Source organism: Falco cherrug, chromosome 20 (genome assembly GCF_023634085.1).
Source record: "Falco cherrug isolate bFalChe1 chromosome 20, bFalChe1.pri, whole genome shotgun sequence".
Taxonomy (NCBI): domain Eukaryota; kingdom Metazoa; phylum Chordata; class Aves; order Falconiformes; family Falconidae; genus Falco; species Falco cherrug.
Genome location: NC_073716.1, coordinates 1,087,053 through 1,110,528, shown reverse-complemented (window position 1 = coordinate 1,110,528; position 23,476 = coordinate 1,087,053). Strand labels below are relative to the sequence as shown.

Below are 23,476 nucleotides of genomic sequence, written 5' to 3'. Positions count from 1 at the left end.
AAGTGCCTCCCGCCCGCCTCGGGCTGATGTGACTGGCATCGCTGCCAGCCAATCGATTATCAATAAGGGTTCAAGATCCCGCCTCGCGCCACTGCGACCCTTGGTAGCCAGTAAGATGTTGAGAACGAGCGCGGCCTCCCTCCGGGGCGGAGTCAAACGCAACGATAGGTTATCCCAGCCGGAGGGTGAGCGTCCGTTTGGAATGAAGGGAAAAGTGACCAATATCAGACCGAAGAGGGCCAAACTGACGGGTGAACTACCCAATAGACGCCTCAAACTCTAAGTGACAGGCAATGCAGGCAATCAGCACACAGTGGGCGGGATTCCCCGCGTGGCTTCCGTTCCCGTTGTGTGAGGGACTGAATCCCAAACGGCCTCCGCGCTGCTCCTGCTGCTGCCGGGGTCTGGAGCCGGGCCTGGGGGCGCGGCGCCGTACTGCGGCCTGCCCCGCTCCCCGCCACCCCTGCGGCCTCGCTGCGCCCCGGCCGGCCGCGCTGCCCCTCTCCCCTGGCCCGCCTCGCATCCCGCTCCCTTCGGTCGGGCCCATCCCTCCCCTCCGAGCCCAGCCCGGGCCGCTCCTCGGCCCCGCCCGCAGTCCCCCTTGGCCCCGCCGCTGCCCGGGGCCCCCTCGGCCGAGCCATGTCGCTGCACGGGAAGCGGAAGGAGATCTACAAGTATGAGGCGCCCTGGACCGTGTACGCCATGAACTGGAGCGTCCGGCCGGACAAGCGGTTCCGTCTGGCGCTGGGAAGCTTCGTGGAGGAGTATAACAACAAGGTGGGGGGCGGTGGGGCTGGGGCAGAGCGGGCGGCGGGGGGAAGGGGTCAGCCCTCGTCATCCCGGCGGCTCCTCGGCGCCGGGCACGGCCCCTGCGGTCGGTGTGGCGGGGGGTGTCCTGCCCTGCCCGGCGCTGGGAGCTGTGCAGCGCCTTCAGGCGGGCCCTGCCGTGCGGCTGCTGGCCTAGATACAGGCTGGGCTCTTCCCTGCGGGGCTGCCGGGGGCTGGGGGCGCCCCGGGTGCTGCTGCTGGCCCTGCCCGGCCGGGAAGGCCCTGTGGCTTGAGCCTACCTGGCTGTTGGTTTTTCCCCTATGAGGGAAAGTTTATGTCCAGGACTAAAGTTTGCGTGCATATTGGATGCCTGCGACTCTGTTGGAAATGTGCTGATTCTTCTGATTTCTTGCTGTGGAGGACTTTCGTGCGGTAACTTTTTTTCTGTGAGTATGTAAACCACTTTCACTGGTTCCTCAGTACCTTGACTCGGAGAACAAGGGTGTAATGAGGCATGAGATTATATTGTCAGTGTTTCCCTGCCAGATACAAGCGGAGAACCTTGCATTGCTAATAGAGCTTCCCCAAACGTGTGTGTAGTTATTTCTGAACAGCCTTCAATGTGCTGGTCTGGTATCGTGAATTCATACAGGTAAAAAAGAGATGCGGAAGTGGACGTAGTTTCAGAGCATCCAGAAATTTGTATGAAACTAAAGGTTTTGCAGATAGCATGTGTGCTTTGTAGCTATTAAACAAGCTGTTGAATGGAGATGGCAGAAAACGCTGTCAGAAAAGTTGGTGTTGGGAATTGGGCTTTGTGCAAGGATATAATGAGAGGGAGTGACGGTGAGGCAGGGATGACATCTCTTAACAGTGGTTAAATTACTGCACTTCTATTGTGCACTTTGTAGTTCAGGCAGTATGAGTTGGCCGTGTGTGAGTTGTCTCCTTATGCTGGTGAGCACTGTGTTTGTTGTTCTGGGAGTACTGCTGGGGAAAGGCAGGTCCCAGAGCTTGAAAACTTATAATTTGTTTTAAGACCAACTTGAAAATGTTTTTGTAGTCTGTACTCTGAGAAGGTAAAGTTACAAGCTTGCAAACGGTTTTTTGTTTGGAAGTGGTGGAATTGGTTAATAAGGGGGTATATGTTTACATTGCCTTTACCTCCTTAAGTTTGGACCATTCCCTGGGGTTGCTCTTGATTACAGTGTGATCAGGTCTGCTTTTCAGTTCAGCCTTCAAGTGTGAAGCAGTTGAGTCAGCCCCTCTCTTCTCTACCCTTTACACTGACGCTTGTTACAGACAAAAATTGTATAGGACTGTGTAAATTAGTGCTGTCTGTAAACATTCCCCAGGGCTTCTCTTGATCTCTGATCTTCAGGAATAACTACTCTTTTGGTTTCAGTCTGTGTAAGCACCACATGCTATGAGATCTATGTGGTGTAAAGAGATGGAAACTAATTGTACGGAGAATGAGATGCCAGTCTGAGTGCTGCTGCCATAAAAATAAAGATGATGTATGATGGAAAATTAAACTTGTACAATAAATGCAGGGAAACATAACCTTCACTTTGCTGAGATGTTTTGCTGTGTCTCTGGTATTTCAGACTAACGTGGGTTTTTTGTTGGTGGGGTTTGTTGGTTGTGTGTGTGTGTGTGGTTTTCTAGTTCGGTGCTTTTTGTAGTGCTTTCAGTACAGCCTTCCTGTAGGAAGATGTTTAAGAGAGCAGTCTTTAGTCATTGCAAGTATTGTTACTGCTTAGAGTATTGGTGTTGGCCCTTTTACTCTGGGGACCAGAACAAGCTTGGGAGTGGTGGTTCATCTGCTATCTTTATGGTGTCTTACTATGACTCTTACACCTTTGAACCTTTTAGAGGATACTGAAACATTCAGGGAATAGCTTCCTGCTCCAGCTTGGGAACTCTTGGACAGATACTGTACAGTTGTGTTAGGTACACGCTAGTTGTAAACTCCTTCAATTCCATCTTCTGTCCATGTAAGTGGTATAACTGAAGGAACAAGGAGAACTGAAGTTGGCCTGTTTAAGTAGTCCATAACATTGTGCTGCAAAGGGTCTGGAGCAGTTGGTTTTATAGCCTGACTTCTGGAGTAAGCATAAATTTAAAGTTTTTACACAGCATGTGTGAAAGCTTTGTCCTCTGCATAATTTGCCCTTCACCGTTGAGATGTTTTATATTGCCAGTTTCTGACATCAAAATACACTTACAGGTACCAGTGGCACTAATTAAAAGGATAATGAAAACTCATTTTCATTTCAACTTTCTCTTTGTACTCAAAATCTTGAGAAGTTCCTGACAAGCTCCAGTGTTTCTGTTCCTGATGTTGCAGTGGTTTATTCCAAATAACTGGTTTGCATCCTTACCCGTAATATGCTTAAAAAAAAAAAAAAAAAAAAAGTCGGGAATAGCAATTCTAGCTTTCTTAAATTCTAACCAAATAGGTGAATATACCTTTTCCTTATTACTCTTCTGGTTTAGGGTTTCTTTTAAAAAGGTGCCTTTAAAAAGACTTTGTGCACCAAGTGTTTGTTGCAGCTGAAGTCCTCACTGTGAGGGAATTACAGTGAAAGAAAGAGGAGAGATTCCTGTCTTGTTTGAATCTTTTTTTTTTTTTTTTTATTTCTGTATTTTATATTTCTGTAGTAATTACCAGAACTTGAAGTACCTATGATTTACATATATAAAATGGCTGTTTAAGCCTCTGTTTTGTGGGATACTCAAACCTATTGACTGCCAAACCCTAATTTAGTGCTATCCCAAATCCCCAGACACTTCTAACCTCTGTCAGCCCCCGCGCTAACAGGCTGTATAGCATGCCAGAAAGCTACTTGCTGAGAACTGTTTGAATCCCAGAGGAGTTCTGTTTCAGCTTGTACACCTGTGCTGGTCAGAGTACTGGTACAAAAAGAGAGATGACTTGCTCCAGTTGGAAGAACTGAAATAATTTGAGGTAGTGTTTCCTGGAGTACTTGGGTTGGGAAACTGCTGTCAGCCTTTATAATGTCTCGGGGATCACTGGCGTAACAGGAGGGAACAGAGGTGTTCATAAACCTCACTGTTAACACGGTCCTGCTGTTAACAGGCTCCTGACTGTGGCTTCATGGATCAGGAATGATACGTGGAAAACATCAGGAAAGGCTGATGTTGGGATCTACCTGCCAGACAAAACGGGAGTCCAGTTTAGAAAGCAGCAGAGGGTGGTGCTGTACTCTGCTCGCTTCTGTCACTGGAGCAGCCTGGCAGATTATGACCACGTGCTTCCCAGCTTGCCACCTTTTCCTGAACAGTGCCTCGAATCGGAGAGCGTTCAGGGCTGTTGGTTTATCAGAGGGTCATTTTTTTTTCTGTAAGGTTTAGAGTTGCAAAATAAAAAATTGATTGCATGTTGCAAATTAATTGGTGCAGAGAGATCTTTCTGATTGTACATGACCATAAAATAATTGCAAAATGTCATTCTTAGTAATTGCTAATTAGGTTAAAGGGATATAGGGGTTTTTAAAAAAAGTACTGTGAACTTTGCTGTTCCTCAAAGCATGCAAGAAGTAGTAAGCTGTTACCAATTTCTGCTTTATTTAATTCTGGGTCTGAATCTTTTGGATTACTTTGGAAGAGAGATGTAATTTTTTAGAAGTTAAGGAACACTGGTGAAAGGCATTTCTTGACTCAGATGCACTATTGCAATTAAGCCTTATGTTGCTGAAGGCTTGGATTATGATAGGGAAATCCACATCCAATTTTAGCATATCTTGATGTATTGGAGAAACAAATACATGTTTAGCATTCCTAGCCACCGTCATAGCATAATTGCAAAACTAACGCAGATTGAACACACTGGTCTTCATTTCCCCACTGGAACGAGTTACAGGTGGATGTAGAATGGTTCAAATTGTGTCCAGACTGACAGTTACTTTCCCATTAGCATCACCTCAGTCTTCCCTGGCCTGCACTTCAGGCACTCTGGGCAGTGGCTGGCAGCGGCAGCAAATATTGTCTCACCTGCAGGAGGGAGACATGGGGCTCTAATATAATCAGCATCCTGAAAATAATTCCAGCGTTCCATCCCCTTATGTTCAGCCTGCACAAGAGGATGAATGGAGGGATTCTGTAATCACTGTATGTGATCAAGTCCGAAGAGAAGAGTCATACCTTTGACTATGCTGAGCTAGGAAAGAATAGAGCTTCTCAAGCAGTATTTTCTGCTTCTGCTCCTGTCTCTGGGCAGACCAGTGCCTCCTGCTCGGGGTTATCGCAGGCTGCTGCTGGGTCTGACAGTCGGTGTCAGACACCTGATCTTCAGCAGTTGCCAGGAGCTCTAGTGTTGCTAATGCAATTCTTGTTCTCTAACCTGGCTTGCACCAAAAAAATGTCAGAGATCACAAAGATAGTGGGTTGCTACATAGTCACTGCTTTTTCTTCAGATCTGAGGAAGGGTTAAATACAAAAATGCAGCGCAGGAATATATAAATTCACACCAATAAAAGTGGGCTCTTAGCTGTTTGAGATTTGCTTCTGGTTATGAGTATGTTGATTGCTTTATGTTGGCTTAATACACTCATATTGAGCTGAAAACAGCATAAGCAAAGGAGAAGAAATGATTAGAGGTCATTTGTCTTCTGATTCTGACCTTGCCACAAGATTTTCTATCACCAAGGACAATTTGCTTCCTTTGTAAAATCCGCTTAGTATTTCTGATCCCTAAAGGAGCTATTTGTCAATCACTTCAGAAGACTGGGAGATTCTTGACTGATTCATACTAGAGTGTGAAGTATAATAAGAAGTAGCTGTAATACGGCGAGTGCCAGGCAAATACGCTGTTTTTGCATACTTGGATATGTCTTTTAGGGTTTGTTATGGGGTGAAAAGGATGGATCTTCTCATTGTGGCGGGGCGCAAGGTTTGCATTTGTTAAGAGCATCTCTAAATGGGTTCATAACTGCTTATGTTGCAGTTTAATATTCACTGAAGCATTTGTTGGTTTTCTCTTGTGCGGAAAAAACCACAGTGGATTTCTAATCTGGTTCAGATGTGTAGTTTATTAACTAAACTGCTTATCCCAGAATATTTAGGATTTTTCCAGATAAACATCTTAGGAAAAAGTCCATTAAGCTACTGTTTCCAGGAGGAAGCTCCTGTGGGGAAAGTACTAGGAAGTTCCTACTGTGAGCAGCTTACAAATAATTGTAGTGAGCTGTCCTCATAATGTTTGTGTTTGACCAGCATGTAACACAGTGGGGCTTTCATCCTGTTTAGGTCTTGCAGTCACTGCTGGATTAAACACATCCTCCCAGCACCATATTGTTCTCTGAACACTTTCTGACATGTCAATATTTTTCTAATAACATAATGTCTGGGACTTGAAGCATTACTTCAGGTGGTGTCATGACCAAGCTATGTGAAGATAGTTTCTTGTTTGCTCTGTCTTGCATCACACTCACAACTGGGCGAGTTAGCCCTTCCCACTGTCACGTTACTGTGCAAAAAAACTAATTTGGAATTCGGTTACCCAGAATCTTTCAGCAGGCCTCTTTCTTGGGCTTTTCACACAAAACATTTTAAGAATTATGTAAATATTTTAGCTTTCTTATTCTTCTTTTAAGTCTGAATTCTATTTTACTTTCCAACTCTGTGATGTGATTAATCTGTATCTCAATTTTGTGCAGTTGTGACAGAATGTTTTAGGTAATGTGATGCTGAAAAGAGTTTGATAGCTAGTTGACATGATCTGTCACAATCTGCAGGGTCATGGCCAAGAATTCCATGATATGGGCTTTAATTGTGGGTGGTTGTTGTGCAGACTACAGCTTGTCCTGCTCTCTGAAGATGACATTGTCAGCATCAGTTCAGTTAAAGATTAGTTGGAATAATGTTTGTGCAGTTTAAGTATGATTTAAACTAGGCTTTGCAGTGTGGAAAAGAGAAGGGTGGTCTTTAATCCTTTAGGACTGGATTTCAGTTCATTTGAGATCATCTCTTCAAAGTAAAGCACTGTGGTGATTATATATACTTCACTTTGCTTACATGCCCCAGCTAGGAAGCAAAGCTTTAACGATTTCTCGTTCCATTCACATGATGGTTCTTTTATTTTGTCCTTGAGGTTACAGTAGGTGTCCTTCTGAAATACACTCAGTCCTAATGCTTTTGTTATACATTAGTATTTTGATAAAACGCTTTTTTTTGGTTTCTTACCAAATGGCTTCTTACAGGTGCAGCTTGTTGGTTTGGATGAAGAGAGCTCAGAATTCATTTGCAGAAACACCTTTGATCACCCCTACCCTACCACAAAGCTTATGTGGATCCCAGACACCAAGGGAGTGTATCCAGACCTGTTGGCAACCAGTGGTGACTATCTGCGAGTGTGGAGAGTGAGTAAACCCTCCCTAGAAAAAGATGAACCATGATATTTATTGTGTTGCATGCTGATCTCATTTTCACTCCAGATTTTTTGAAGTGAGATACTTTCAGGGAGTCTTGCCCTTGCTCTACAGTGTGGGGGTTAAGACATAAAATCAAGTCAGAGTACTTGATAATTTGTTTTCTTAACTGCAATAATGTGACTAAAGACAAAGACTGTAGGAGAAGCCGAATTTTCATGGTAGTTGCTATTTCAGTCACCTTATTAAAGATAGAGATGGTGATTGTGTTTTCCAGAGCTTTAGGATGTGAAGCTGCGAGGAGAGGAACCCAGGATTAACACCTTAAGTTTTGGAAGTGCAGGGGGAACAAGACATGTGATGTTGCTATTTTAAGTCAGATGTTTCACTTTTTCTAAAGGTGGGTGAAACAGAGACCCGGCTGGAGTGTTTGCTGAACAATAACAAGAACTCTGATTTCTGTGCTCCGCTAACATCATTTGACTGGAATGAAGTGGATCCTTACCTTCTAGGTGAGACTGACAAAATGACTCGTTTTCAGTATGGAAAAGATAACGTGTTTGAATTTAGTCTGGTGGAGTCTGGGCTGTGACTGACTGCTGTGTCGTTGCGTGCCCACTGGGTAATCTGATAACCAGTGGACAAACTTCTACATTATAGAAATTGCCATTCTATTAGATTATAAATAAAATAAAAAAAAAATACTGAGAAGCTTATGGAAACTATTTTTTGCATGGAAAGGTGCCATGTCCAGTACAGAGTGGGTCACTTAAGCTGGGCTAGGGATGTTCTGTATTTGCAGATAGGGAGTCTCAGCCTTCAGGACCGGTGAGCTGTTGTTGTAGTCCGAAGTGATCATGTAACTGAACTCCTGTGACTTATTTCAGTGTGTTCTGGAGTGCATAGAAAACTGTGTACCAAGCTTTGTCTTTTGTGAAGCCATTTCAGCAGCAGTAGCAAAGCCAGGAACCCTTAATTCAGTTGGAGTAGGGAGCTGAATGCTTAAGGTTTAGTTATAGCCTGTGGGACAAATTGTGAATCCAAGATGACTGATCCAGCAGAGGTTTGTTTCCCAGAAGAGTACAGCCATTTATGTCAGGGAGATTTGCCCAGAGATTAACGATGATAATATGTCTTAGTAAATGTTTACTACATGATTTATTTTTTGTGTTGCATCTCTCATATCTTTAGAGCTTTACTGCTAGCCCCACATTCAGTCCACAGGAATAATCAATTAATAATACACTATCGCAACAGTATGATTGAATTTTGGTTTTGACATGCACATGAGACTTCCAGGGTGGGAAGGTTCATCTCAGAGTTGTGTCAGGCTTCTGAATAAATTGAAGTAGACATGAGCTATTTACACTTTATTCCTGTGTGGAAGACTATTTCTGAGCTAAAAGGTTTGGGTCATTTAAATGCATGGTAGAGTGTTAGCTGTTTGACATTCTTGATTTTAATTGTATGCTGTTCTTGTAGCTATTTTGATCTGTAGATGTTGGGGAATATTAATCCAGTAAGTGATTAAATAATTTGTGATAATTTTGCTAACAGAAGTGGTTTTGTTTCAGGTACCTCTAGTATTGACACAACCTGCACTATTTGGGGTCTGGAGACAGGACAGGTTCTGGGAAGAGTAAACCTGGTCTCTGGCCATGTGAAGACCCAGCTTATTGCACATGACAAAGAGGTGACCTGTTTTTTGATTGTTTATGTTGCATATTTTTTAAGCAGTAGAAAAGGAACAGAACTCTTTTTTTTTTTTTCCTTGAAAAATCTAATGATCCAAAAAAGTAATTTATTTACAATTAAGATAAACTGTTTCGAGTACCAAACTAATTAAAACTACATTATTGGCTATCAGAACTACCCAGTTTATTCATCATAGAATCTGGACTTAAATATGCTTGTTTTGCTAGATTATGCTGCAGAATATTTTAGGAAAATGAGGTAAAATGCCAAACCGGAATTGAAATCAACTACATATCAAAGGCAATAAACAACTTGCAGGGTTCTTTTGTTTTAACATAAGATTACTTTTCGGCAATTAATATTAAAAAAAAAAAAATCTCAGTTGGGGAAATTGATATGTTTAGTTTCAGTGAGTGATCCTATAATGATGTAATCCTTTATTTTTTTCTCCTTTTTGGCAAGTGTGATAACTAAAAACTTGCTAGGAACATCAAGTATTTGACAGAATGTGTTGCAACTACATCTGCTATCCAGATGTAAAACCCATTTTACAGGGAATTAGGAGGCAGTGTGCTCTCTAAAACTAAGGCTGTTTTTCCCTCTGTCCTGTTGCTGAGCAGGTGTATGACATAGCGTTTAGCCGCGCAGGTGGTGGGAGAGATATGTTTGCTTCAGTTGGTGCAGATGGCTCAGTGAGGATGTTTGATCTCCGTCATCTGGAACACAGCACCATAATTTATGAGGACCCACAGCACCATCCGTTGCTTCGTCTCTGCTGGAATAAGCAGGATCCCAACTATCTTGCTACAATGGCCATGGACGGCATGGAGGTAAGGCTGCAGCTCATCTTCTGTAGGTACTAATGGTTGTGATTATTTTGGGAGGTGGCTTGGAACTGATTAGTAGTCAGTTCTTTAAGGAGGCAGTGTCGGTACCTGAACTGGAATACGATTAAGGACAAATTTTTAGTATGCTAGCTTCATTAGGATTTAAAGAAATAACTTTGGCATTATAAACTTGAAAATCTCTGTAGCTCGTATATATTGCAGCTGATTTTTAAGAGGGGTCTGTGAGCCAGCTGGGCAGTAGTTTTCGTACAAAATCTTAACTGCAAGCGTTTTAGTCATCTTGCTCTTTCTTGGTTCAGCACACAAGGCAGTGTATCTTAGTCTGTCACCTGTGCTGCTTCAGGGAAGCACAATCCATTTGCCCTTGCAGCATAACTCACAAGCCCTCCCTGTGAGGTCTGACTCCTTCTGAGATACAGCGCATTGACCAGGTAGAAAGCTATTCTTTGAGAACAGTGTTTGCTTGCCAACTGCGTCTTTTAGGAAAGGCCTGAATTTTATAGCCTTAGCTCAAAATATTTGGTTTTCTGAAGAAACAAATAAAAAAAGGCAGGTTATTAATTTAGTTGGTTTTTGTTTTGTTCCTGAAGGTTGTGATTCTAGATGTCAGAGTTCCCTGCACTCCTGTTGCCAGGTTAAACAACCACAGAGCATGTGTAAATGGAATTGCTTGGGCACCGCATTCTTCCTGCCATATTTGTACAGCAGGTAAGTGCAATCCATCCCGATCTAGCTGCCTTGGTGAATCTCTGAGAGTCTTTCACTGCGTTTGGAGACAGAGGATCTTGCAAAACTTTATGCAGTTCTCTGCCTGCCTTTTGCTAATAAATACCTGTGGTTTAGAAGCCCTTTATTAGTGACTTCCCTAAAATTTTTGTGGAAGTAGACATCTACTAGAACTTACTGTGTGGAAGCAGTGAGCCCAGTGCCCAAGCTATGCATCTGCTTTGGCTAGGGTATATTGTTTTAATGCTCCTTAGTTTTTTGCAATCTAGTTATTAAGACGGTTTCAAATGGTGTGAGTTCCACTGATGATTTGTTTTTCAGTTTTGTGCCGGATAATGTATAATGATCCAAGTTTATTTTGTTGGAGCATAGTTGTATCATTGTATCTCTGGCTTGAGTACTCATCTGGATGGCAGCAGCCATATCCTATCTAGCTTCTTGGACTATATGCCTGTTAGTAGCCATGTATGGGGATCTCGTTATACTTTGATTCTACCTCCAACTTTCTCTTCCATTTGCAGCGGATGACCATCAGGCTCTCATCTGGGATATCCAGCAAATGCCTCGTGCCATTGAGGACCCTATCTTGGCCTATACAGCAGAGGGAGAAATCAACAATGTACAGTGGGCATCAACTCAGCCAGACTGGATAGCTATCTGCTACAACAACTGCCTGGAGATTTTGAGAGTGTAACATGACTGCTTCATGCCACACTGAGGCAGGGCTGTATAATTTCCCCTCCCCTCTAAAGTAAGAACAACACAAGTCAAGTGGCCAGTATCTGTTGTTGCTTTGCATCTACTGTTACAAGAAACTGTTACAAGAATCAATGGCAGGTGTCTCCTGTCGCTCCAAGACTCTAAAATGCAGAGACGTACTGAGCCTCTTGGACCTTCTGAGTTCTGGTTTCCTTTATTATTTTTTTCCCCCTCAGTAAAAGTTCTGTATATTTGTTTGTTGACTGTATTAATAAGCTTGCAGGCTTTTAAGTTGCTGCATATGTCCATGTGTTTGTCGGCCAGCTGAGGCAGCACATCAACTAGTTTAATAGATGCAGGTGCAAAACAAGGTAGGGGAAAAAGACACTGATGTTAACAGCCACCTTGACAGGAATCTTTATCATTCCTGTTGTTGCTGCCTCTAAACTGTTTAAACGTTTGTATGGGTTTTATATATTGGGCTAACTTTCTATTGAGTAAGGTTTTTCTCCCTAATTCTTACTTTTGATATGTGATCCACTTCCATATGCCCAAAGCAGGATCTGTTTGTTGATACAAATCACAGTAACACTGCAGGCTCCCTGGCGGTAAAGGCCTGCCAGAATTAACTGTTGCCTTGGCTCTCGAAACCTGGTTACCTGGGCAGAATTTTCTGGTGCTGTGAAGTACAAGTACTTGTTGTACAATTTCTTTACACTTTTCTGATGCTAGAGGCAGTTGTTACTATGGTAGGCCTTATTTTTAAATTATAACTGAATTTGTGTGTATCCTGCAGTTGTGTTAGCTAACAGAATGGTTATAGGTTTCTGAAAGAAAATACGTGCATGACTTAAGCTCCCAGGAGATAAACAACAACTGAAAAAATGGGATTTGTAACAAATTTGGCATTGAAACTTCCAATCAAATTATTTCCCCTCAGAAGACTTACTATCTAAATCAAAATAAAATGGTTTCACACTTTGTAGCTTGCTTGATTAGCAAATAATATGAGCAAGATTTTGTGGTTAGCCTGTACCTTGGAACTTCTTTGCATTTGGCCTGTGTTCCTGGGAGTTCTTGAAAGGAATGCAAAGCAATATTTTTTTTTTTCCAGAGTGTATGTGCTTTGTACTGTCAGGTCTTGTTGAATGAGCAAGATGAGTTGGAAAAGCTGGTCCGCTATCCAAATGAAAGCTGTTTATCTGAAAGAAATTATTCCCTAATGCAATGCACAAAGATGGATTTAAAAGGAAAGAAACCGCACCACTGAGGATAAGGTTTGGCACTTGTCGTCTTCATATCTTTTGGGGATGTGCCCAAGGGCTTCTGTTTCCGTTTTGGATAGCGGATTGCCCTATGATAATACTTGTCAATCAAAGCTGAGCAGATTAGGCAAGATAAAAATCTCTGTTGAAGTCTTAATATAACATAGCTACTCGGATGAATGCTCCGCTGTACTCTCCCGATGAAGACGTGACAACCATAGCTGGTCTGTAAGGGTATACCAGCTGAGTTTTGATGTAAATGTCAGAAACTATCAAGATTGTCTTTCCACTTAATGAGTGTTCACCTGCAACTGGAGGCAGCTTTATAAATAGTAGGACACTGGCAAACTCGAATCTTGTCAGTTTATGCAGGAAAGGCAAGTTGGGAAAGCAATTTCTGTGAAACAGTGCAGCTGACACTGAAAGCACTGTCAAATACAGACAGAACCTGAGGAGTTTTGTCATTCTGGATATATGGAAATACTCTTCTACAGGCTGCTTCTCAATGTGGAGCTCAGAAAAGCAGTGCCTTCCGAATTTGATAGGAATTCATTAGGGACAGCTTTAGTCCATCGCTCCTTTTAATATCAGAGAACCAAGAGACTCTTAACGCGGTTCAGGCTCGTGTTTTGTCAGTCATATTCTGTGTTCAGTTGTGGGATTTTTGACGGAAAGCTTGATTTCTCTTGAAGGTCGGTTTTTCCTATTAGCAGCAGCGCTGAGAGTAGTGTGTTCCACAAACAGATTTCATCTAGATGTCAGAACAGCATTAGCCAAACTATTAGGTTATCACTTTTTACAATAGCACTTCATCTTAAATCGGAAAATACTTATGCAGAATGAAGTGAAAATTAGGATTTTCATAGCAGAAGCATACAGTGGCATTCACAGCTTTATAGAAGTTGTATAGAAGGCGTGACTAAAAGATGAATGCATCTCTTGCATTAGCTTAAAAATGCATCTTTTGCAACTGTGGAATTGTGCTTTAAAAGAGACATAAGATAATTCAGTTGGAAGTGAAGTCACTAGAAGACTCCATAGGCTATACTAAATGGCAAATACAGTTTATTTCTAGAGGAATACAATCTCTTACACTAAGATGATGAGAAGAGAGCATGTATAAAGGGACTAACAGCCTGAATAGTCAGGTAGCTTTTGCTACTGTTGGAAAACAATCCTGTTATGAACCTGAATAGGATCCGGTGTCAGTTCTTCCATCCGTAAAACTGCTTGGTTGTGGAATTGGGTGCTCATTCCAAACTCATCAAAAGCAAGTGAAAGAAACTTGTAGGCTCCAGTGGATTCTAAATAAAGCCTATATCCTGTTTGTTTAGCCAGTTGGGGTTCCTTCTGGATCTACAACATATTGCTTTGGGCATAAATCCATTGTCATTCTTCATCTGAAATTACATTTTAAATCACCAGAGGCTGTTTTGGAACAGGGAAATGCTATCTAAAATAGCTTCTTTTCAAAGAAGTCACTTGAAAGGTTAATGACTGAAAAGACATGAAAATCCTCCTGGGTGAGATGTTCTGTAGTGCAAATGGCACTTCCATATAGAGAAGGAAGGAAGAGACTTTGGTGCCCTTTTGCCAGCACCTGCTGACACAGCGGCAGGGAGCTAACAGTTTACTTGCTGGTTCAAGTTTATTTGACAGATAAAATAAAACCCTGAGACTTGCCACTGCAGCCCATGAATCAGAAGCTAGCTCATCACATTTCACCTGCTGAACATGCAGTTACGTTGGGTGTGAAGCCCCCGTAAGCATGGTCTTTCCCAAAGCTTATGAAGGTAAATACTTTGATATTTGAATTCAGTTATTTTGTGCTTATTGCACAAACACAGGATGCAGAGCAACTGTTTTCAAATGCATCATGTTCCTTGAGTATAAAGAGACATTAAGGGAAAAGTGAGCTTCAGTGAGGTTAGCAAAGCAGCAAATATTGTGCTGTTGTTGGTACAGGCAAGACTGATTCTGGGACAGAAAAAAATTTCTCTCACTTAAGTAGTTCTGTATCACTTCTCCAGTCGATTAATTCAAGATACTAAGCTATTGTTTGGTTGTTATGTTGTGTTTAAACCAAGCTTTCTGTAGATGCCTACTATCATGTGGAGAACCTGTTGCTAGTGTATTGTCTCTCAACCAGGAGATCTTGATCATGTAAAAGTTAGTAGTGAGGTAAAAACCTACAGAAGATAAGTTGGGTGTCAATTTAGTGTGTAGTATGCCAACTCTGTTAATTGTCGAAGTGAAATGGGCTATGGTAAGTTGCATCTTTGGGAATTGTACTTCTGTGTGCCGGGATCTAAAAAGCAAGGATTTGAGTGCTTTGACAATCTATTTAGAAAGAAAGCACCGTGGTTTCAAAGAATGGTATGGAAGGAGACTTATAATACAGGTTGTTCCTTATGGAACCTTGAAATGTACTTAACGGGGGAGGCATTGCCTCTCATAAGTCAAAGTTAATGATCCTTTCAAAACCCAGCTGTAATTACTCTCCTGAATGTTCTGGATAATAGTAAAAAGGTCTATTTTTGCCTGGTGTTGCAGTGAGAAAGCTGCATCAGCCTCAATTGTAGATCACTGCCTGCCAGAGACTAGGTGAGGGGAGGAGTCTGATATATTGGAATTCAGATGCTCTTGTGCTTGTAAATGAAGAAAGCTGAGTGTGTCTGTTTTGTTCTCTTGCAGATGGCACTTTAACAAATATATTTTTGGTGAGATAGGAGGAGAGTCATCTTTTCCTCAGCCCTTTTATGGTAGGCATTTGTCTGTGTTTTGTATAACATGTTTAATACAACTCACCAAAATGCTAAACTGGCTGTGGTTGTCAATACCTAGTGAACCCTCCCCTGTTTCTACTGAACACCAAAAATGTGAGCACTTGACAATACCATTAATGTTAAACTGAAGCTCTGTATTCTGAGACTGACACAATCGTGCAAGGCCAGCCCAAGTAAGGTAGTGCTGCTTGTCACCCAGGGAGTGAGTCCCTTTTGCTTAGAAGCTTGGTGGTGTTCGGGAATCGTCTTTTCTACCATCTCAGCATGATGGCAGTAGGGGCAGGTTGGTTGTGTAAAGTTGTAGCTGGATTCTTTGGGTAACTTACTTTTGTGACAGGAAAAAAATGCAGCTGCTGTCTGTAAATTCACACAACCTAAATTCATTAACTTACCAGTTCCTTACGTTAGTAGTGGTTTAACTCTTTCAGGACATACTGAAAAGGATGAATGGCAGCAAGGATAAGCTCTTGGCTCGATACATTGCACGCTTACAGTTCCATCAAAGTACTGAAGGGTTTAGTTTTCCCATTGCCGGTTAGCAAAATGGTCATACCACCTCAAATCCACACTGTTATCCTGTCAGTTAAGACAAGTTCTCTCTGATAAGTGTTTCCTGCTTTCTGCTGTCAGAGCAGGCCTGTATTTATTGTACAGCGGACATTAAAAGGTGTCCAAAATTAGTTCTGGATTGGGCAAGGTACTGTCAACTACATCCCCGTTTCTCTTGATCTTTGCAGAGAATCCAGGGGATAAATTGTATATGGCACTTAAAAGAGCACTTTCTCATGCTTCCTTAGAGATGCAGCTGTATTTCCCTCTGCTTACCCAAGAAAAGCCAGAAACATCTCATTCTCAAGGATATTGAGAGGAGTTTAGCTTGTCCCTGGCTCCTTTTGGTTTTTTAGGAAGAGATCTCCAGAACTTTCGATCAGCACCTTTCACCAGCACTAAAGAACAGTAATTAAAAATGCAACTAAATACCAGTCACTGTATGCTCATCTAGTGATTCATGGCAGACTCCAGGAGCAAAGGTATTTGTGAGACCGGCTTGCTGCTGCCTGATTTCAAGTAACTGTCTGCCCCGTATCTCGGTGGCCTTTTGTGAAGCCTCTGATACTCAGCATCGAGCTAGAATTTCCATAATCATAAATAATAATAAAAAATATCTATGTGGCTTCCATTAAGTTTATTTCTTTTCAGAATATCCTAACAAAATGAAGAAATAAGCTATTTCCTGAAAAAATGTTGTGGCCATGAGTAGGTGTAAGCCTGTGTTACAGCTCTCATCCCTTGGAGTTGGCTTTCCTGTTTGCAAGATGTTTGACTCGCAAGCCCCCTCTGTTAAGAGACGAGGATCGGTCTGTCGAATCCGAACAAAGGCAGAAATGCAAGAATCAGTGAATGCAAGAGTCCTAGTACAGCTGAGAAGCGATGTGTTGCTTTTTTTGACAACCTGGTAAATATGAATTATGAAATTACTATTTAAAAGGAACCTTTTTTTAAAAAAAAACCTTGGGTTGCTAGCCGTGTAAAATGTAATTTAAATCTGTTGCGCCGAAGCATTTTTCTTACCAATAGTCAAGTAGATGTTTACTTTTATGTGTGTTTTCCCTTCTGCTCTTCCCATTCACAGTCCCGTTGTGGTAATTTCCTGAAGGTGTAATCTTTGTAGCATGATTGTACAAACATCCATATAAGATTCCTGACTTCCTGTTCTCACTAAAATATGTTAAAGCAATAGTAGTTTTACTTCTGTCCTTTTTTTCTCCACCTTCCATATTGAGATTTGCAACTTCACTACTATACTGTCCTAGAGGAATCCTAGTATCCTGCTATTCAACAGACTTATGCTGTTGACATGGATAACTGCAGTGTCCCTATATTCCTTTATTTTTATGGAGAAAATACAAAAGGTTTTGTTACAATGGATTTTAACACCTGAGTCATGGAACCATATTGTTGAAACTCTGTAAATTTTAAGGCAATTTTCTGAAATCGCTTGAAAGTGGAATGTTGCATCCTTTTATGCTATTTCCTGCTTCCTATGTAGTTTTATTCAGATTTTTTAACCTTCTTTCTAAGTTTCAGCCTCCTGTGTATTAGGTACAGTATTTTCTGCCTTTCATACTTTGTAATAAAAATGGAACATTTGTAGATTGACTGCAGTTCACTGTGTGGTGAGTTTAAAAACTGGTACCTGTGGGGGTGAGCAGGGAACTACTTCAAATAAGCTTCATCTAACCGGCGTGAAGTTTATTGCTGTAACAGGAGAGGGTGATTGCTTCATCTTGTCTCTGCAAAACTGGTGAAGTGTATTGATCTCTCATCCTACTGCTATCCAAACAAACTTGATAATTCTAGCTGCTCTAAGTCGCAAGTTACCCTGAATAATTATGTTGTTAGGAACTCTGTCACAACAGAACTTGAACAGAATGGCTCATGTGAGTGTACTTTAAATATTTGCTTTCTTAAAACAAACCTGCTATGGGGTCCCTGTATACTAGTGTTGTTTGTGCTTATGTTTCCCAGCTTCTTTGTGTAGTGCTTGTTCCCTGCACAACAAATGGTTGGGGTTTTTTAATTCCTATAATTGGTCTCTAAGGATTTTGAATACAGGCAAATTGAAGACAAATAGGCACTTATTTAGCCTCCAAGTCTCTCCTGTGGACGGGTGACCTCTGTTAAAGGGTGTTTTCTTTACAGGCTTAGTGGCAGAACTTGGAAATTTGTTTTTACCTTAGACCTTGATGAGCAGGACTGATGAGTAAGTATTTAGATTAATTCTAGTTCAACTAAGCTGTTGTCTGACAACACCGGATTCCTCTCTAATTCTTTGTGTACTGGCTTTGAAATAAAAGCTTATTAAGCTTCATGACCACAGTGGAAAGAGTTGCCTGTAAAGATGCTGCAGTGGTTTTTAAGCTATATATGGACTTCATTCTAGTAATCCATATTTGGAAAAGATGCTTTCCTTCTAAAAGTTGTTTGTCTTTTACCCTAGAAATGTATTTACATCCTCTTACTTCTGTTTATTTTTCCCTGGATCTGTGCTCTGGAATTCTCCGAAGAAATTTTCTCAGTTTCAGCTCTGGTGGAAGAAGGCAACTTCTGCAAATTTGAGCTGCTAGTACAAAAAGTTGGGAACTGGTTGGTGATGCGAGAAACGGATTGCCTGTCAGTGTGGCAAAACAAGTGCTGTGAAGTCCTGTAGAGGAAGATGGGTAGAAAAAGAGGCAAGGCGAGGTTTTCTGCCTTTTGTAAATGTTACGGAACAGCTGACATCTAGCACAACTGACTCGCTTGCTCTGTGACCTTGGGAGAGTCACTGTGATACCTGCTGTAAGTGAAAAGCACATAATTAATCACTGATCAGTAAGTGGCTTGAAAATACTTGAAAGAAAACCACCATGGTAGCACAATATACTGTGCAAAGATGTAGAGGAAAAGTGATGTCTGAGATGATTTGGGGGCCCGTGTCTGTAACGCACTTAATCTTGTGCTTTTTCATTAGTGCTGCTCTATAAACAGTCCAGACTGCCAGCTCGGAAAGAAGTAATGATCTAAAAGCATATGATTTTTTTTCACATCCTCCTCCTCTTTCGCTATAGTTTTGCCCACTCTACGAGCCGCATGGCTTTTATTTTTTAACCAGACGGATTCCGAGCCCCCTCTGCTGGTGCTGTCAGCCGTGGGACAGGCACAGGTCTGCCGCAGAACAGGGACAGCAGGGCAGGACAGGCACGCAGCTGCTCTACAGGGGCTGGAAAAGGGGGCTCCATCCATGCTTTTAAGGAGTTTCACATGGGTGGTGTATTCTGCTGGAGGGTGAGGTAAGGTTTGGCTCATATATATTCTGACCTGAAGTTGGATAATGATGTTAGTTTTCCATTAACTTTGTTTTCAAAGCTGAGAATGCAGCAAGAAAGCGGGAGATTGCTCTTCTCCTGGATCTGCAGAAAAAAGTTCAGGACACTTTCATGCATCCTTTGAAGATTTACAGTGTTTCTCCTCCTGCTGCCCTTCAGCTTTTATTTCTTCTCACTGTTCCTGCTCAGCCTCTGGCTGTGGAGTCTGAGATGTAGAATAAGGAAGTTTTGGCATGGGACAAGGCTCAGCCTGGAGACTGCTCAGCTCCCCAGGAAGGATGTGTCTACCTAAACAAGAAGGGAAACGGGAAGGAAAGAAGAAATAGTACATCTGATAGCAAGAAGAAGAGGCTCTTTGAGTCAGACAGGTATGCTTCAGAAAATGGAAACTCCACCAAAATAGAAAATAAGATGATGGCATAGTGATTAAGAGGCTGGGAAAAGATGCCAGGAGTGAAATCCCAAAGGTCTACTCCAGACTTCAAGTCAATGGCTCTCTGTGCAGTGCCCTTTAATCCCTAAAATAGGGATTACATTTCCTTTTCTTACTTCATGCTGCGTGACAGCATTAAACAATTAGGCCTCTATAAAGTTCCTTTAAAACAAATGGGCTAATTATAAACATAGCAGCTCCTGGAGAAACTCCCTGAATATCTTTACTGATGGTTTTACATGAAACAATCTCAAAACAATCTGAAGAGCTTTAAGTTGAAGAATTAAGTATATTTTGTAGTTGCTGTTTGCAGTAGTGAAGCTTCTCTTCTGGAAAGCCGCAGCTTTGAAAGGATGTGGGCAATCTGGGTGGAAAGCCACAGAATATCAGTTTGTACCATAGCGTTATTGGCAAAACAAATAACCTGATTCTTATGCACAAAACTAGCATAGCATTAAGTAGGCAGTAAAGGTGGAAAACTAATTACTCCATTTTTTCTTTTTTCCCTCAAATTATACAAAAAATTTGCATCTGTTTTGGTAGAAACTTTAATTCCAGTTTAGGAAGGGTGTACCAGCTTGTCTAGGGAAAAGAAGCAAAAAAAAGACAAGGGGGGTCCAAAAGGTGGTCCAAAAGGAAGCCTAACAGTACTTGTGTATATATAGCGTTGTGGTAATGTAAAATGAGAATAGAAGCACAAATTGGCAGATAAAAATCACTAGAACTAGGTTTGATAGGTAGCTGAAGTGATGAACTGTTACAGACAAGTGATTTTAGTTTTGATTTGACAGGAGGTGGAGGAGGCTTCAGTGAAATCCAGACATCCTGGGCAGTTGGAGATGGAAAGACCATGTTTTACCAGGGTGGCTGTCTCCTACCATCTGCTGGGAACTCCTGGCTCACTGTCACAAGCTGCAACTAGTTAGTCTAATATCTTCTGGACTTAAGTAAACAGGTTTCTATGTGAAGGACGTGCAATCGATCTCATTTAACAGGACTTCAGCTGAGAATTTTATGTGCAAGCATGTAAAAACTGGAAAACAGACAAAAATACCAAATGGTAAGGTGACAATGGAGCATTCTGACATCAGGGCTAGTACTGTGGGGAATTAATATTAAATCTCTCCAGTTCTGGTCCCAAGAGTAATCTCACTAAAGCCTTTTTGTAACAACCTTGGCACAAAAAGCGAGTGTGATAATTAAATTTGGTGATGAACAAGTGGGAGGCTTCAATAATACAAGGGAACTAGAATATCTTAGAGAACTGATGACTTTGAAGAGTGAGAAATAGAAATGAGATGAAATGTAGCAGCATAAAGTGCAAGGCTGTGAATTGAGGGGCAAGGAGAAATTTGTGAAGGATGCTGAGTTCTTTTACTACTTGAAAATTAGTGAGGAAAGGAAGCTGGGATTTAGTGGTTGATAAAGGATAGTGATGAGCCACCATGAAGCTGTGAAAAAGCATGTAGAGAAGTTGGTCCAAGATCAATAAAGATGCTGTCAGACAAGAGGAATTCAAACTGGAACAGGGCAAAAAAGGCCACTGTAAAGATACCACAAATGCAAAGCTTGCTTTATGAAGACAGAGCGGCTTGCTTGCCTATTACAATGGAGCCTGAAAGGAGATATGATTATCTTCTTGATGTATTTAGAGAGCAAATACTAGGGAAGAGGAAAGGATTATTTAAGTAAAAGGATAATCTTGAGATGAAAACAAATGGCTGTAAGCTGGACGTGAAAATGGGATAGTTTAGACAGGAAAGCTAGAAATGCTTTTCTAGCATCGCAGCAATAAGACAGGAGGGAGTGAAAAAGAGAAGTCTTAAATACTAACAGCACCAGTCTGGCTTTAAGATGGGAACTTCAAGGTGGAATCTGTGGAAGTCATCTAGCCCAGCCTTCTGCTCAAAGCGGGCCAGCTTCAGAGTTATATTATTGGCTTTGTCCACAGCTGCTTGCTCTAGAGAGGCTGGATCTGTTGATCTAAGCATTCCTTTATAGATCTGCATGTCCACCTAGTATGACATTGTGAAATCTCTTTATTATACCATCTAGACAGTTTAAAAAAAATTATTAATGATATCATAGGTATTGTTGTCATGCTTTGGCTAAGTCCCAAATTCTTCCTGGTGTGTGGGATTTAGATTCTGGCACCCTTTTGAGAAATATCCCTTTCCAATCCAGTTTTCTTCTTTGTGTGGCTTATCCAGTTGATATAACCTCTTTGACGTTGCTGCTGTGTTGCTTGCGAGCAAAACCACTCAAAAAACAATGCACTTGCTGCTAGACGTTTGCCAGATTGGAAAGCTGCTGCTAGAACATCTGCTCGAGGTGAGTTTCCCAGCAGCAGGAATGGCCATTGCCACACCAGGGAAGAAGGCCTATACTACTTTTAAAAAAATAATTTAAAAAATTAAAAATAATAATAATAAAAAAACAAAACCCAAAACACACACATAAAAAACCCCAACCCCCACCCCCCCCCCCAAAAAAAAAAACAACAAACCAACAACAATACCACAAATACCACTGCCCCTCTGCTGTCCCTTTTGTGGAAAAGACTATAAAAAAATATCATCCCACAGGTGGAATGGAGGCAGAAGCTGGGAAAGAGCAGCTGAACGAAGCCTGGATGTCGCTTTAAAAGGTATGACTTGATGTAAACGCAGTTTATGAACTCTGAGTAGAATTGCTGGGTCAGATTTGATGGTCATAGTAGTCCTCCTTTGTTCTAATATCTATGAAAATCTGTTGTGTGGTACGTTTGTTCTGGTTTGGGGGTTTTGCTCTTCCAAGTTGTTTGTATTTAGTGTCACTGGTGAGCTTTTTAGCAAGAGTGTGTCCTGCTTATGGTCCATGTGTTCAAGTTGGCTTGCCAAACTGAGATGCTAAAGCTGAAAAAAAATTTGTCCTCAAGTGTCCTATATCAAGTGAGTGGATGCAGCAGGTCAGCAACTCCACTTCTAAATGGCGAAAACACTTTCTCATTAAGATGAACTCCTAAATCGAAGGGGGGGGGGGGGAGGAAATGATGAGCTTTTAATGAACTAGGCTAGAGCTGGCTCCTACAGGTTGGCTCCAGAACACAACTTTCACAGTGAGTAACTTTGACAGACACTGTGCGACTGCAGCACATGGAAACATCGTGACCGTGGGGACGATGAAACAGGATCACCGAATCATTTAGCTTGGAAAGGACATTTGAGATCATCGTGTCCGACTGTAAGCCTAACACCGCCAAGCCCACCGCTAACCAGTGCTTTTGAAGGTTTAAGAAGCCGGTGAGCTGTTTATTCTGTTCCATTTGCCACTTATCGCAGCCTGGGGACCGAGCCAGGCTCCGAGGGCAACGGGCTCTCTGATTAGAACACTTCTGAGGAGCCACAGGTGCCCTGGGTAATTAACTGTCTCACACTTTTCTTTTGAAACCAGAAGAATCCTGCGTGTAGTGTCTTCTGAACACGCTTGAACTGGTTTTGGTTGGGGATTTCCCACCCACCCACCGCAGCCCTTAAAAAGATGCTTTTAAAGCAGCAATTAAATGCATTGCCGAGCTGGGGGCAGGAGGGGAGCAAAGCCCCGGGGTCAGCGTGCAGGGGGACAAGCTCCCTCCTCCAGGACACGTTGGTGGCGATGGGGAGCCCGGCAGGCGGAGGGGCGGGCGGCGGGGGAAGGAGCGGGGCTGACGCGTGGCTGCGTCCCGCTGCCCTGGGCGGACTCTAGGACCCAGCAGCGCGCCCCGGCTCCAGAACCCGGCCGCTGGGGCGGGCCAGCGGAGCCGTCCGTCACCTTGATTGGCAGCCCGCTGAGGGCGGGGACGGGGTTGCTCCGCCTAGTGGCCGGAGGAGGGGGTAGGGCTAACCCGCCAGCGGAACGGGCCCCCGTGATTGGTAGCCGGCGGGGCGGGCGGCGGCGACATTCGCACGCCCATTGGCGAGCGGCGCCGTCGGGTGGGTGGCTCGGCGGCTCGGATTGGCAGGCGGCGGCGGGTCGGCCCC

At 42.5% G+C, this 23,476-nt stretch overlaps 1 protein-coding gene across 1 annotated transcript; it reads left to right on the top strand.

The window, feature by feature from the left end:
* The first annotated feature begins 329 nt into the window (after positions 1-329).
* DCAF7 (DDB1 and CUL4 associated factor 7) lies at positions 330-17,339 on the top strand. The gene is made up of 7 exons (XM_055697511.1): positions 330-777; positions 6,993-7,151; positions 7,561-7,672; positions 8,735-8,853; positions 9,476-9,685; positions 10,294-10,411; positions 10,951-17,339. The coding sequence occupies exons 1-7, from the start codon at positions 640-642 to the stop codon at positions 11,121-11,123; spliced, it is 1,029 nt and encodes a 342-aa protein (XP_055553486.1). The 5' UTR covers positions 330-639; the 3' UTR covers positions 11,124-17,339.
* The last annotated feature ends 6,137 nt before the right edge of the window (positions 17,340-23,476 follow it).

Excerpts from the sequence above, each read along its gene's own strand:
- DCAF7 (XM_055697511.1), top strand. The coding sequence starts at position 640 with ATGTCGCTGCACGGGAAGCGGAAGGAGATCTACAAGTATGAGGCGCCC. Across the intron at positions 7,152-7,560 it reads ACTATCTGCGAGTGTGGAGA|GTGGGTGAAACAGAGACCCG; the intron begins GTGAGTAAACCC and ends CTTTTTCTAAAG. Across the intron at positions 9,686-10,293 it reads TGGCCATGGACGGCATGGAG|GTTGTGATTCTAGATGTCAG; the intron begins GTAAGGCTGCAG and ends TTGTTCCTGAAG.